This window comes from Pyrus communis, chromosome 17, assembly GCF_041283825.1.
Source record: "Pyrus communis isolate YQ-2024b chromosome 17, ASM4128382v1, whole genome shotgun sequence".
Lineage (NCBI taxonomy): Eukaryota > Viridiplantae > Streptophyta > Magnoliopsida > Rosales > Rosaceae > Pyrus > Pyrus communis.
Genome location: NC_142581.1, coordinates 23,562,988 through 23,577,436, shown reverse-complemented (window position 1 = coordinate 23,577,436; position 14,449 = coordinate 23,562,988). Strand labels below are relative to the sequence as shown.

General features: G+C 37.9%; 3 protein-coding genes and 1 long non-coding RNA gene across 5 annotated transcripts; 3 read left to right on the top strand and 1 right to left on the bottom strand.

Moving 5' to 3' along the window:
• Window positions 1–2: 2 nt before the first annotated feature.
• LOC148689642 (disease resistance RPP8-like protein 3) lies at window positions 3–1,362 on the top strand. The gene is made up of 2 exons (XM_088688623.1): window positions 3–700; window positions 1,083–1,362. The coding sequence occupies exon 1, from the start codon at window positions 114–116 to the stop codon at window positions 615–617; it is 504 nt and encodes a 167-aa protein (XP_088544749.1). The 5' UTR covers window positions 3–113; the 3' UTR covers window positions 618–700; window positions 1,083–1,362.
• Window positions 1,363–4,224: 2,862 nt separating this feature from the next.
• Window positions 4,225–7,298, bottom strand: LOC137708240 (disease resistance protein RPS5). Its single transcript, XM_088689756.1, has 2 exons — window positions 5,197–7,298; window positions 4,225–5,160 (listed from the first exon to the last, which is right to left on the bottom strand). Exons 1-2 carry the CDS (start codon window positions 7,156–7,158, stop codon window positions 4,483–4,485), a joined length of 2,640 nt encoding a protein of 879 aa, XP_088545882.1. The 5' UTR covers window positions 7,159–7,298; the 3' UTR covers window positions 4,225–4,482.
• A 1,006-nt stretch (window positions 7,299–8,304) lies between these two features.
• Window positions 8,305–9,909, top strand: LOC148689641 (uncharacterized). Its single transcript, XR_015958855.1, has 2 exons — window positions 8,305–8,536; window positions 9,719–9,909. It is a non-coding gene; the product is annotated as an uncharacterized LOC148689641 (long non-coding RNA).
• Window positions 9,910–10,751: 842 nt separating this feature from the next.
• On the top strand, window positions 10,752–14,447 carry LOC137708551 (Tetratricopeptide repeat (TPR)-like superfamily protein). Of its 2 annotated transcripts, XR_015958608.1 has the most exons (3): window positions 10,752–11,676; window positions 12,673–14,219; window positions 14,293–14,447. XR_015958608.1 is itself a non-coding variant. In XM_068447650.2 (2 exons), the coding sequence occupies exons 1-2, from the start codon at window positions 11,075–11,077 to the stop codon at window positions 13,736–13,738; spliced, it is 1,668 nt and encodes a 555-aa protein (XP_068303751.2). In that variant the 5' UTR covers window positions 10,752–11,074; the 3' UTR covers window positions 13,739–14,247. The 2 variants fall into 2 exon arrangements, 1 of the variants encoding a protein (XP_068303751.2); XM_068447650.2 differs by lacking the exon at window positions 14,293–14,447 and having other exon boundaries at window positions 12,673–14,247.
• Window positions 14,448–14,449: the final 2 nt, after the last annotated feature.

Sequence of the window (14,449 nt, the reverse complement as noted above, 5' to 3'; positions counted from 1 at the left end):
GTGGAGAGCGGAGGCTTGAAGATGAAATAATACTGGAATGCTTACAGCCACATTCAAATTTAGAAGCCTTAGAGATACGGAAGTACAGAGGCACCACCATTTCTCCGGATTGGATGATGTCCTTAACTAATTTGAGAAGGCTTGTCTTGTATTCCTGCCATTATTCTGAGGCTTTGCCTCCTCTGGGAAAACTTCCATCCCTTGAATCACTTGAAATATGTCTTATGAAAAGTGTGAAAAATGTGGGGCTTGAGTTTTTGGGCATAGGAACTGATGGTGCAGAAATATCATCATTTGTTTCATTCCCAAAATTAAGTGAACTTCGGTTTTCTTCCTTGGCAAAGTGGAAAGTGTGGGAAGGGAGCTTAAGGTCTACGGAAGAAGATATTTCGTGTAGAATAATGCCATGTCTTCTTTCCTTAGAGATTAACTCCTGCTTTTGCTTAGACGTGCTGCCAAACTTCCTGAAAAAGACACCACTACAGAATTTGACGATCACTGACTCTAAAGTTCTCCAAGACCATTGCATTGTGGGGACTGGCAAGGAGTGGGATAAGATTTCCCACATTCCAAATATCAAGTTTAATTTTGAAAGCGTTCAAAGAGACGACCTCTGAGTTCACCTGCTTGTGAAGAGCATGAAGCTGAATAACTCTTGGTTCAACAGATGTGGCTCAACTAATCTCATCTAGCAGTTCTGGTAACTTCCTATCCTGAAATCTTTTCCTTCTTCCTTTCCTTCTTCCTGCCCTTGATCTGTGCCTGCTTTATCCAATATTTTACTTGTAGTTCAACATTTTGCATCTCCTTTTACATTTTCCCCTTATATTTCAGCACTATTTAGAATTTAGAGTTGGATCCTCGTGGAAATTCCACAGGAAAGTAATGTTCAGAACGTTGACGGATGCTGTTAATTACAAAAGTCCTTTGTTTATTGTTGTTGATTACAGCAGTTGCCATTTCACCAAAAGAGAGATTGCATTCATTTGCACGTTGACGTTTTATTTTCTCAGTTTTTTTGCATCATTTTTAGTCTCTTTAGACGAAGCAGGTCTAACATCTACATCTTCATACGACAACAGCTGATTAATTGACTGTCAGTCCCCTGTCAAGACTGAAATGGTGGGAAAGACGTTACGAATGCATCAGACGTCCTCCTCCAAGGAACTTGAGTACAATTTCCTGTTTCGTCTCCTGCATTCTTCCTTTAATGCAAAGTGCACTTTCAATTGTTGTAAGTACACTTTAGCCTTTGGCAACTATTGAGATTTCAAGACGTTGCTTCAGTTCATTGTTTTGTCGCTTAATCTGTTTTGTTTTGGAATGATTTGAACTGATTATCGATCTCTGGTTTGGTAGTTTTAGATTTTGACGGTCGGAAAAAGTGAAATTTCGATTTTGGACGAGAAGTTTTGGTCGTGAAGAGTGTTTGGCCCTGGTGTGCCAAACACTTCTCTTGTTGTTTAGTTGGCCACTGTCGAATAATTCTCATAGTGTTCCGATGTGCCTGCTGAACATTTTTATTTTTATATTTCAAATTGTTTTTCAATCATTCACTGCCGAACAACTCTCTTGTTGTTAGTTTTGGTTTGTCGAACAAGCTGCCAACTCAAAATTTTAAAAATCGTGAAAAAATTAGTATATCTCCAAGGAAAGTGTTGGCATACCTCATCTGGAGCTCCCCAAACGATGCTTTCGTTATCCACCATTTTTTTTTTTTTTTTATCAATTTATCAAGTAATGTGAAAGAGGAGAAATTTTTCAGTATACGAGGAAACGGCTCGGTACACTAATTGTCACAATACAAATGGTTGAAATTTGTTTTTTAGTATCCAACTACTTGTATTAGGACACTTAGGATACCGGGCCGTGTTCCGACACACTGAAATTTCTCTCTCACAATTATGAGCCTAAGCTCATTTTAGTTTTTTGGATTTAGTCTGTTAACATGACACAAACAAGTACAAAAGTTTAGTGTTTCATTGGAGTCTTAACGAATCGGGTTGATGGCAAGTGGATCTGTTAATGACCAAGCCAAAGTGAAAGCAATTAAGGCCATCTCCAATCGAAGGGTCCAGAGGGCCGAAAATAACTCGAAAATCGTCTCCAATCGAGGACCCCACAGAATCGGAAAGGGCTAGAGAGCTGGAGGGCTAGCCAGAAAATAGAGTATTCCTGTCGGTTATAACCGACAGGATTGGTTAAAAAAAATTTGAATACAACGGCTAGTCAGCCAGCCGTTGTATTCATTTTTTTTTAAATTCTTTAAAATTCTAATTTTTTTTTTCCTATAAATACCTAAACCATTCATTAAATTTAAGTTCTAATTTTTTTGGTTTTTTGGGTCAGTTATCGTTGTAGTTTTTAAATTTAAGTTGCTGGATTTGAATTTAAGTTGTTGTAGTTTTTAAATTTAAATAATAAATTATGTTTGGCCCTTTGGCCGTCGGTTGGAGACGGAGGCAAATATTGTCATGTACTGTTTATTAAAATATTAATATCTTGGAGGCCCAGAGGGCTAAAACGAGCTCTCTGGCTAGACCATCTCCAACCGAAAGGTCCAGAGGGCTGTGGAATCTGAGAGGGCCCCACGGAATCAGAGAGGGTTGGATGGCTGGCCAAAAAAAATCATCTTTCTTGTCGGTTATAACCGACAAGAATGCTTAAGAAAAAAATTCAAATGCAACGGCTAGGTGACCTCAGTTAGCCATTGCATTTGAATTTTTTTTTTTAAAGTTTTATTATTATTATTTATTTACAAAATTTTTCCTGTAACTTCTATTTTTCATATTTTTTTTTAAATTCTATCTTTTTCCTATAACTTTTATTTTACAAAATTTGTTTCATATTTTTTTTTAAATTCCATTTTTTCCTATAATTTCTATTTCACAAAATTTGTTTTATTTTATTTTAAATTCTATTTTTATCCTATAACTTCTATTTCACAAAATTTGTTTCATATTTTTTTTAAATTATATATATTTTTTTCCTATAACTTCTATTTTACAAAATTTGTTTCATATTTTTTTTTAAATTATATTTTTTTTCCACTTCCTAAGCCGTTATACAACATTCAATTAAATTAAGTAATAAATTATGTTGACATCACTTAGTCGTTGGATTTGAATTTAAGTTGTAGTTTTTAAATATTAAATTATGCTTGGCCCTTTGGCCCTCGATTGGAGATGATTTTTTGTGACAGGGCTAAAACGAGTCATCTGGCCCTCTGGCCCTTGGTTGGAGACGGAGGCAAATATGGTCATGTACTGTTCATTAAAATATTAATATCTTGGAGGATCTTGGAGGGCCAGAGGGCTAAAACGAGCTCTCTGGCCAACCCTCGGTTGGAAATGGCCTAAGTCACATGCTCCAACACCATATTTCTTGTTCCACTAATGTTGGGTAAATTGACGCGAATGTCCAGTCAAGACTGCAATGACTTTAGTGGTAAATTTTTGGCTCCACCACATTTGATTTAATTTTCTTTTATAGCTCATAAGTTAGTTTTCATGCATGTAGGATACGTGACTAAGTAACTCGGGTTTGCCTTCAGTAGTTCGACTCTTTATCCATTAAATTAGCAAGTAAGAAAAATAGTATTTCTTCAATTCAATCATGACCGTTCATTTTTCGTATTACTGAGTAGTCCGGACTATTAAAAAAAAGTAACTCATCACACAACTTTTGTGTTTGCCAAACAGCCTGAAATTACACTTAGAGGGCAAGAAATGTGTTGTAAATTCAAGTGCGGCAGTTTCATTGATGGCTTGGTTGTGTTTTGTGTATGTGATCATGCCAACAGATCAAATTGCTCGTATTGTTAGACAGCATGAAAACTAAGACAGCATCTCCATAACATCCTCAACTTTCTTTGGACTGCAATGTGCCAATTAGAAAAACCAAACCTCGACCTTCATAACGACGACACCACTGCACCTCCGGACGCTTTCCCCCGAATAAGACCTTCTCAGCTCAATTAAACTATGAACAAGATGCAGCAGAATTAGCAACTTTCTCTTCCACATATTATCTTGCAAGTTTTCACATGGCTAAATCTACTTGCTGCGAGGGGTCGGAGACTACTTGTAAGGCAATATGAGATCATCGCCACCATCATCATCCTTATTATCGTTCCAGGCGATTAAGATTGTTATTCAAAGCACAAAATGGTCAGCACTCTTTACATCTGAAATCAGATTGCTTTCCTCTTGAAATAAATAGAAGTAACAAAAAGTACAACCATGGATTGTAGTTACAAAGTGCAGATGATGCATATGGAACAAAAGAGTAAGGGAAAAGAAGCGAAAGAGAAATCCGGACTCTCTGAACTCCGGTATCACAGCTAACACATTGATCATGTGATGCAGAGGTACTCAATGACAATGAATACAAGATTACATAACAACAAGCCTAAATACATGTGTAAAGTTGCACTTATGAAATGAAAATTACCATGAACATGGCTCCTGCATCATAAACCGCTTACTTATATTGTCTGAAACAAGGGAGGAAAGCCTTCTTATCATCTTCACTCTCCCAAAGGAGCATATTCCACCATTCTTGTTCTCCAGTGATCACAAGATCACGTTTTGCGGCGCTGCGAAGGTTGAGGGGAAGCTTCTTTAAATTTCGACAGCCACGGGTTTCGATTCTCTTCAGATACGGAAAGGGCAAGGTTTTGTCTCCGTATATGCTCTCCAACTGTGGTAGGCTTACCAATATCAATTCATCAAGATTTGAAAATTGATTCATCTCATCTACTTGGGCAATTTCACCCAAATTTTCAAGTCGGATTATTTCTGTCATTTTGGAGCATGAGCGTATGGATAATGTCTTGAGCTTTGGAGCAAAGACGAGCCATGTCAAGTCCGACAAGTTGGGGCAATCATGTACATCCACAGCTTTAAGGTGTTCGAAGGAACTTTGGCTTAAAACATCTAAGTTGTACTCCACACGACCACACCTGTTAATAATAAGAGAATATGCACGTTTCATATATGCCAACGGTGATATATCAAGCAAGCTTAAACCGTCAAGGCATAGAAAACGAGTGCAGCTCATTAGCTTGTTGGAGGCGAAAAACCTTTTGGAAATAAGAACAGTTTGTATGGTAAAGGTTAGCATATCCAAGTGCTTCAAACCTTGCAATTCACTTTCCAGGTCCAAGTGCTTCAAACCTTGCAATTCACTTTCCAGGTGCGCATTATCCCCAAGAATGCTTTTGCAAGTACCGCTATTATATAGTTTCAAAACTCTGAGTTTCGAGAAGCTAGAGAGTAAATTCTGCGGAATCACATCAAGTTCACTGGTATGCTCCAAGTTCAGATATATTAGCTTCACCAATGCCTTTAACTCAATTGGAAGCGCTGCTATGCATGTCTCTGAAAGATCAAGATATAGTAAAGAAACCAATTTCGATATTCCTGATGGCAGCTGGGCTAAATCCTTGTTCTTGGACAAATCCAAAACTTGTAGGGTGGACATAGAATTGAAGAAATTGTGATCGATCATCTTCAGACGATTATTACTGAGATACAAGGTATGTAGATTGGGGCATGAAGGTATTGTGTCAAGATTTTCAATGTCATTGGCCATCAATGACATTCTTTTCACACCGTCCCATTTTTCAACATTCGGTATTTCCTTCAAAAGATGGCCAGCTTGAACCATAAAATTGTCTTTCGTTTCTTCGAGTTCACAAGCTAACCACAATGCCATATCACGAATCACATCATGCATTTTTACATGGCCTCTTATATCTTCCAACAGACAAGAACGAACAAGAGTACCGATGATAGTGTAACCCTTGTTTAGAGCTCCATCTACATCGGCATACTCTTTCAATATTTCCTCACCCATCCATTTGTATATCAACTCATCTTTATGAATAGCAAAATCTTCCGGAAATAACGCACAATACAAGAAACAAGCCTTGACTTCGTCGCTAGATAAATTGTCGTAGCTAAGCTTAAGAAGAGGGAGAACTTCTTCCATACCTTCAAATCTCGAAGCCGATGTCCTCAAAACATCAATTGCATCTTTCCATTCTCTTGCTGTCTTCTTGCAAGACATTGCCCTGCCAACTATTTTCAGAGCAAGAGGCAAACCGGCGCACTTTCTTGCCACAATCTTAGCCAGGCCAGGGATTTCGGGATCAAGAGAAAGCACATCTTCCGCAACGTTAACATTCATCCTAAACAACTTCCATGCTTCATCCTCCTCCAGACACTTGACTCTTTTCTTGCAACCACCCATTTTGCTGCACACTTGCTCGTCGCGAGTAGTGAATATCAGTTTCGACCGGTTTGTTTCGTTGGGGATTGGAATTCCAACCTTGGTCAGATCTACCTGCTCCCACACATCGTCCAAAAGCAACACAAAGTTCTTTCTCCGCAATGCCTTGAAGATCTCGCAAGCCTTTTGCTCCTTCTCTTTGTTCTTCCATCTGTCACTAAAACACCCGATTTCGCTCCCAATCTCGTTCTGAATTTTCTCAATCCTGTGATTTCTTGAAATCGGAATCCAGATTATGAAATCGAAATCATTCGTGCCGAGGTACTTGTTGTGGATCTGATTAAGCAGTGTAGTTTTCCCCACCCCTCCCATTCCGTACAACCCAACAATTCGCACTTCTGGCTCCTCAAGTTGCCTCCATAGCTCAACAATCATGGACTCCATGGACTCCATCCCCAAAGTGTGGTCCATCTGTCGCATCTCCGGTAGCGGCGGAGCGTCCGTGGCTACCTCATCGAAAGTCCTTCCCTGCGAACTCAAATCACCGACTTCCCTCAACTTCTCGGTCACTTTTTTCCCGTATTCGTAGCTTGAATTGCAGCTACTCGAGCAGTACCCTCCTGCACATAACTTCTGAAGCTCCTGATCTTTGTCTCTCAACAATTCGTCGACTTCCACTTGGATTTCTGCAACCTTCGACATCCACAACTGGATTTGTGCTAACCTCCTCTGTCCTTGTGCCTCGGCCCTGTCGACTTTGTCCTTGACGTCGTTCTTCAGCGCTTTCAATTCTTCCAACGCGTTTGTGAGAGATTTGAGATTTTCTTCCATGAAACAAAGGTAGGATGCTCGTCCGAAGGTGCAGTCCAGGCAGCGATTGATGAGGGCGTCGCATTGCAGAGTGACTGAGCAGCAATTCCCCATCTTTGCGGCAAGAGAGGATCAATTCAGAAAGAAAACTGACAGCAAGAAATATTCTCAAAAGAATTGTGTAAATGAAACTGGAGATCTATCGCAGCACCACCAGTTTCCCATCTTCACCACTTGACTCCAATAGCATTTTGCAGTCAACGGACAAGTTGCTTCTAAATCTAATCATTCTACGTTTTCAATCATTAGGGGTATATTAGTATTTTTATATTAACTTTGGCTATAATTATCATAACTTTACAAGAGTGGTTATAATTTAATACGGATTTCAAATTTTGGTTATTTTTCTAAATATTTTCATTATTTTTAGTTACAACATTACAAAATAATAAGAATATTATTAAATACAAAAAATAGCTATAAAACACATAAATGCTACATTGTGACTAATTTCTTTTCAACTAAATAACAAGCATGTTATTTATAATAAACCAACCACAACCCTAGAAGGTAAGAAACCAGCACGAAAAGCACATCCATCACAAATAAAAGAAAATTTGAGTGGGACATAATAGCACGAAAATATTCGCAACCCTATTATAAGTAAGTCACAAATAATGTTGACAATCGCAATATTTATTTTGGGTTCGCTAAAGGTGAATTTAAACCAAATCATTGTTAGCCCATTGTGTGGCTAAGCTCACCCCCTCCTCTTTAACGCAGATAATATCATTTATTAAAATAAAAAAAAAGTGTTTTTAGTCATTTAAAAGTACTTTTCAAATGAGTCATAAGTATCATAGTAATTCAACTTCAAAATTTGCACTCACTAACGCTCTGTTTGGATGAAAAAATTTTAAATTACTAAGAAATTTTAAAATGATGGAAATTCAAATGATAGAATTTTATTGTCTAGAATTTGTGAATTTTCTTATTTGGTTAACCTAAAAGAACAATGAAATTTGAATACGGAATTTGTTATTCTTAAATTTTCACGCATAGATGTAAAAACCCGTCCCGAAAATTTACAGAACGAATTGACATTTTTGTAATTTCACTAAGTTTGGGTTTTTATTTAAAAATTGTTGTTGGATCTTAATGTGTGTGCCGGTGGGGCCCACTTGCTTTTGGTTTGTCTCCCCCCGGCGGGCCAAACGCCCTTTCTTTCTCTCTGTCTCTTTCTATCTCACTCTCGCTATCTCTCTCCCTCGCTGCATCACTCTCCCCCGAACTCTCTCTTTTAGATCTCACTCCTCTCTGCACCGTTGCACCACTCACACCACCATCCTTCGGCCCTTCCTGCATCCTTCAAACCCGACGAAGACGCACGGACCCTTTGAGCCCATACCTTCCCGGGCTTCCCGGTGACAACAATCGTGATCGTTACAAGCGATCCTCAGCCCTCTCCGATCACCTATTCTTCACAAGTGAGGTAGTTTCGACTTCGTCGTCTTGTTATCTTCTTTGTGGGTCTAAATTTAGAGTAAAATAGTGGAAGATTCGAGCTCCATCGAAGCTCGGGAATTTCCCGGCTAAACTCCGGCCTTCTCCCTCGCAAAATCGAGCCGAGACCCAAAACAAAACCTTGGGCCCTTGTGGAACCCAACCCAAAACCCTTGAAGTCCTAAACCCAATCTAACCTAACTACCTAGGCCGGTTACTAAACCCTTTAACCCCCGGCCCAAAACATTGGCCCTTTATGCTAATCCCAACCCCTTTTGAACCCGTCCAATCAAGTGGGCCGGGCCTTAGGCCCAAGCCCAAGACCATAGGAACCGGCCCAAAGTTTAGTCCCAGAAACGGTTGGACCGGCCCAACCCAAATGGAATATTCCATTAGAGGAACATTCTTTGGAATATTCTCGTGTTGACTTTTTCAAAATTTACCTGAACCCTTCTTTGGGTAATTCAACGTTTTAGATCCATTTTTTAAGTTTGTTTTCCAAAATTCAATCGTTTGAATAGATTTTTATTAATTGGACCCTTTATGTGTTTATGGGCAATTATTTGTGACGTTTTTGTCTTTGCTAGTTTGCATGGTTTTTCGATAGCAAAGTATCTGTGAGTGGATCCTTTTTAAAATACATGTTTTAATAGTAGAAATGCATACATGAAAATCATGATTTAATGATTACGTTTTATGAGATATTATGCTTAGTGAGAGTATTTTGGAATATCATATTTTATCAAACTAATGTTCTTTGTAATATATATGATGGATGACTATATGCTATGAAGATGTTTTGAGATATATGTACACATATGTTTGGAAAAACTATGTTCAATGATTTTGCGTTTCTAGTGGTCACTGTTCTGCTTATGGATGAGGGAGATATATGGCTGACAGGAGATATATGTAGATGGCTTCGGGCCGAGAGATACTAATACCGACACTACTAGTTAGTACATTATATACAATATATGTTTTGGAAAGGTTTTATGGCATGCTAGGGTTTTCAGAAAACCTATTACATATTGTACTATTGATGTTTTTATGAAACTTTGGGGGTTAGTATGTTTGATGTATAACTGTTTTATTTTATATATATATATATATATATACATATATATATATATCAATTTTATCCACTTATGTTTGTTTTGCGTCCCCTCAGGACTTATAATCGAGGTGTACAATCATGTCGTCAATGCACTTTCGCATCGGCATCTTTGAGTCCTCGGTGTAGGGCCCACTCCTTTGTTCATTCAATTTTTATATTATTCCTTTCTAGTATTAGGTTTTAGTTGTATGCTCTAAACATATTCCTCATTTGCATATTAATTATATTTAAATTTATAAGTCTTATTTATTTTTTGTTCTCATGCATTCTAATATGGCTTCGTCACATTCGGGTGGTGACCAGCACTTGCCTACTCTGGTGTTCAGGGAATATCGAGGTCTAGCGTGTCAATAGAAATTTGGAAATGACACCTATTTACATGAAATTTAAACTTGGGAATTGGAAGTCTCAAATTCCAAGTTTTTTTTTCTTCATGGAAATTCTAAATTTCTATGTTTATGAATCCAAATAACGAATTGGTGCATGTGAATTTATAATTTCTTTTCAAATTTATTTTCTTCGTCCAAACATATAGTAAGTCACTTCCAGTTTCATTTTTTTTAACACAAATGATAAGTAATTGCTAAAGCATTTAAACCCTAAATCTAAAGAGTGAAGTCAAGTCTTGCCTAAATACGTACATCACAAGTGTCTCCATATCATCTAATATTTGTTGTCAAAACTTAAATAACACTACACGTGAGGAAATTTGAATTTGTAAGTATAGAGCGAAACACACTACTATAACTAACTTTTTCAAACCACGTATACTTTAAAAAAGTAATTTCAACACACTATTTTTTTTCCTTGTACACTCCCATTTCTTTTTTAACCTTAAATTAAATTAATCAAAATAAAATTTAGAAAAAAAGTAAACATAATCATGTCCTTTGGTCATGCTCGACTTTTTTTCTTTTTCCTTTTCTTTCCAATGTTTGCATCGAACATATTAAATTAATACAAAATGACAATGAAGGTCATCCAATAATTAAAAACCTTTAACAAACTTTCCTATGAAATGACAATAAGGACAACACACTCAATGACTCAAACTCCCTCCCTTCCAACCCTTATGACAAGAATTCTGCTCTGTATTTTAGACACATCCAAAAATTTCTTCATAATTAAATACGAACTGAAATGAATTTGATCCGGTACAATCCAATTTAACTCAATTTTTGTGATGAATATTTATAAGAACCGAAGAAATCAAATCGTAACTTTTTTTCGATTTCAATTGTGATTTTAGAGGTGAACGGAGCGTTCTCACCCTTAAATTTGATGTAATTTTGGTCGGGTCAGGATTGTCCAGGCAGAATCCTATGCCATTTTAGTTATCACGTTTCAATTTTCAATCTCTTTTCCTAATGCCACTGTTTACGCCCATGCTGTTTCTGGTGTGGTGAACTGATGGCACTTCCCGCCATCGCAAGAAGACTGCGAAGCAAACATTCCCAGCTCTTCCTATCACACACCCTACTCCCATCCATTTCTGATTCACCGTCTCCGCCTCGTTCCTCACAACTTCTCCTCCGCGATCTCTGTCAGACGTTTCATCGAACACTTCTCGTGCTCCCTCAAACCCCTCGCCATTTCTCTACTCTCCAACCCTTCTCAGCCCAAACTCTCAACGACCCCTTGGGCTTCAATGGCCAACGATTCAACACAAACCACCCCCGCGACTCGGGTTTCACCCAATTTCTCGAATTGCTCAAACGCGCCGCCGATTTTGCCTCAGAAGCCGAGACCATGGCTTTTCTCGACGAGTCGGGCATGAAGGTGGATCGAGAAGCGGTGCTTTTGGCGATTTGGGAGTTGAGGAAAGATTGGAAATCGGCGTTTTTGGCTTTCCAATGGGGTGAGAAGTGGGGCTGTTGCAACGAAGAGGCTTGTAGTCTGATGGTATGGATTCTGGGGAGTCACAAAAAGTTCAGTACTGCTTGGTGTTTGATACGAGACTTGCATCGGGCTTTGATGGATACGCGGCGTGCAATGCTTATTATGATTGATAGGTATGCTTGTGCTTTGCTTTTGATTTTTTAATTTTTGATTGAATGTTGGTTATGGTTTGAATTGAAATTATATATGGTGTTTGAAAAGAGGTTTCATTTAGCTAGAGTGTTTGGTTATTAGAACTAGACATGGTTATAAATTTTCTGCATTCTATTTTTTTGTTTCATACTCTTAAAAGTTTGAAATTTGATATCTATTGTTTCAATGGTTGCTCCAATTCTTGTTTTTGTGCAATCAAACAAGATGCTTTAACTTCATGAAACTCCGAAAATCAAACGATTTTTTCTTTTTAAAGTAGGAATCTTTACAGAATTAGTTCTTGTTCATTTTTTCTGGCTTCAGGATATTTGAATTTTTGTTTCAGGATGATAGATGATGAGTTTAGTTTAGAATTTAGGGATCTTAGTCTTGAGCTGTGGTTTATACGATAAATGTGAGACGAATCTGAAACAATAAAAACTCGACTTTATTTACACCCCTAATCTCTCTATTTGAGTATGTAGGTGTTGGATGCTTGTAACTGAAAGCTATCCAAATGTTTTTCAATGAGGTCTTGGAAACATGCCCAACAACACTATTGGACTGTTATGTGTTCCAGATACTCATTGGATTTTTATACATAATTTTTGCTGGCGAAGTATTGTGACTAAAATTATTGAAAGTAAATGACACTGTTGTAGCTATTATTTAAAGTAAAGATTGCTTGTAATTAGTAGCTTACTATTAGTTATGTTTATGTATGTTCAGAGAGAGAGAGAGAGAGAGAGAGAGAGAGAGAGAGAGGAGTTCATAAATTTTAAAAAGGAGGTAGTGGCTTAAATACTTGTAGACATCGAAATTTGAAATTCGTTTTTAAGTATTATCTAAGCTTTGTCCATTTCTTGGAGTTTATTTGTTAGCATCCCTGAGCTTATGCTTTCTCAAACTCATACAGGGTTTACAAGTCCTGATAAAAAATCATAATCTTTCCTTATTTCTCCTTTGTCGTTAATCAGATATGCATCTGCGAATGATCCGTGTAAGGCCATCAAGACATTCCACGTAATGGACAAGTTCAGATTGACTCCTGATCAAGAAGCATTCCACATCCTCTTGAATGCTCTCTGTAAATATGGAAACATCGAAGAAGCTGAAGAGTTCATGCTTGTAAATAAGAAGCTTTTCCCACTGGAGACTGAGAGCTTTAACATTATTCTGAATGGGTGGTGTAACATATCTGTTGATATTTTTGAAGCCAAGAGAGTTTGGAGAGAAATGTCAAAATGTTGTGTTACACCAGATGCAACTTCTTATACGCACTTGATCTCCTGCTTCTCAAAGGTTGGGAAACTATTTGACTCCCTTAGGCTCTATGATGAAATGAAGAAGAGGGGTTGGATCCCTGGGATCAGCGTTTATAACTCATTAATTTATGTTCTAACTTGTGAAAATTGTTTTAAAGAAGCTCTCAAAATACTGGACAAATTGAAAGAAGAGGGTTTGCAGGCAGATGCTACCACGTATAACTCAATGATATGTCCTTTATGTGAATCAGAAAAGCTAGAGGAGGCGAGGCAGATGTTGAGCGCTATGATAGCCGATAATCTCAGCCCGACCACTGAGACTTACAATGCGTTTCTCCAGAGCACAGGTTTAGAGGGAACTCTTGAAATTCTTAATCGGATGAAGAAAGCTAATTTAGGTCCCAGTAGCAGTACCTTTCTTATGATTCTTGGAAAGTTCTTCAGATTAGAGCAACCTGAAATGGCATTGAAGATGTGGACGGAAATGAAGCAGTATGGAGCAGTGCCTGATTCTGCACATTACACAGTAATGGTACAAGGGCTGGCAGCTTGTCGGTTGTTAATTAAGGCCAAGGAAATATTTTCTGAGATGAAGACTAACGGATTTGTAGAAGATCCAAAGCTTAAGAGGCTTTTGGAGGAGCCAGGTAGTCGTGTTAAAGGAAAACGGAGACCGAAACCAGTCAAGCAGGGAACAAAGGTTAATCAAAAGCAAGGCAGTACAAAGAGATGGAATAGTCTGCGCCAATCAAGAAAGAAAAAGGCATCAATTGAATAGTTTAATCTCAAATTCGACTGCATGCGGAACATTTCTAAAAGATATGGGTTGTAGTTATTGGCCAAGTCATTGAGGAAGCTGCTTCTGCAAACATCGACTCATAGAAACAGTACCACTTATGCTATCTGGTTTTCATCCGTGGCAGCTGATTAAGACAAAAATTGATCTGGCATTGAGAAAGGAGCTCAGCTTCTTCAATAATGCAAAAAGTTTATCAAAGAGCATTTAATTCACAGTTTTCTGGTATATTCGGGAATCATTGCTGTTGTTTCTCGATGTTCCTGGTATGTTTTCTACTTGATCCCTCGTGTTCATATTGTACTTCTGGCAGATGACTCCAACTTTGGTCAATTAGTTCATGAACGTGATTAGTTTATCGTGGTTTCCATGATTTGGAAGCACACTATTTTCCTCTTTTCTTTGTTGCTTTTGTTTGCTCATACTGAACAAAGACTTGTTAACATTTGGTGAACGAAGACTTGTTTGGAAGTATAGTATTTTTTTTCTTCTGCAGCTTCTCAGTCATCTATGCTGGTGGAACCTACTATCTGTAGATTTAGCGATTCCAGTTCGGTTTAAAAGGAAGAGAAGAATGAAAAACCCTCTGTTCTATAACTCATAACTGTAAACAACTCTTCATGTAAGAAATTTTATGTTTTCAATCCTACTGTAATAGTGCGAAAAAACGAGAATCTGATTGTGGCACTCATC